Source organism: Limulus polyphemus, unplaced genomic scaffold (assembly GCF_000517525.1).
Source record: "Limulus polyphemus unplaced genomic scaffold, Limulus_polyphemus-2.1.2 Scaffold4869, whole genome shotgun sequence".
NCBI lineage: Eukaryota > Metazoa > Arthropoda > Merostomata > Xiphosura > Limulidae > Limulus > Limulus polyphemus.
In genome coordinates this window covers 43,036-43,575 of record NW_013670479.1, presented here as the reverse complement: position 1 = coordinate 43,575, position 540 = coordinate 43,036, and the positions used below count along the sequence as shown (strand labels likewise).

General features: G+C 33.7%; 1 protein-coding gene across 1 annotated transcript in view; it reads left to right on the top strand.

Annotated features, from left to right (window-relative positions):
- The window catches only part of LOC106471797 (ER degradation-enhancing alpha-mannosidase-like protein 2), a 31,774-nt gene that overhangs the window by 11,617 nt on the left and 19,617 nt on the right, over window positions 1-540 (top strand). Inside the window, exon 4 of the mRNA XM_013932421.2 lies at window positions 166-377. Coding sequence (XP_013787875.1) covers window positions 166-377 — 212 coding nt within the window. The remainder of the gene's footprint in view (window positions 1-165; window positions 378-540) is intronic.

The following is a 540-nucleotide window of genomic DNA, read 5'->3' as shown; positions in this document are numbered from 1 at the left end:
TTTACTAAAATAAAGCAACCTTTTGTCACAATTGAGAAATTAGGAAAGGTTTATTTTCTTTTACTTAAATCATGATGGATTACCCAATAATGTACTTCAATAGTTTAGTATTTGAGGCTTATTTACATTCAAATTAGTTTAAAATTATAACGCTTACATTTTTAGCCTTTCAGACCAAGACAGGAATGCCATACGGTACTGTTAACTTAAAATACGGAGTGCCAGCTGGTGAAACTCCAGTGACGTGTACAGCAGGAGTCTCTACTTTCATTGTAGAATTTGGTGCCCTTAGCCGTCTTACTGGAGATCCAATATTTGAAGACACGGCTCTTGCTGCCCTCAGAGCTTTGTGGAACTTGAAATCTCCACTAGGTTTGGTATGAATAAAATCAACTTATGATAAGACTCTAGTTTTAGGTGATGGGAAATAAAGTCCTAGAAATAAAAATAAACTTTTGTAACTTGAGGCATGAAATTTAATAAACTAAGGAATATTTTTTTGAATTATTCTATTGGTACAAGTATACACTGAGTGGTCAC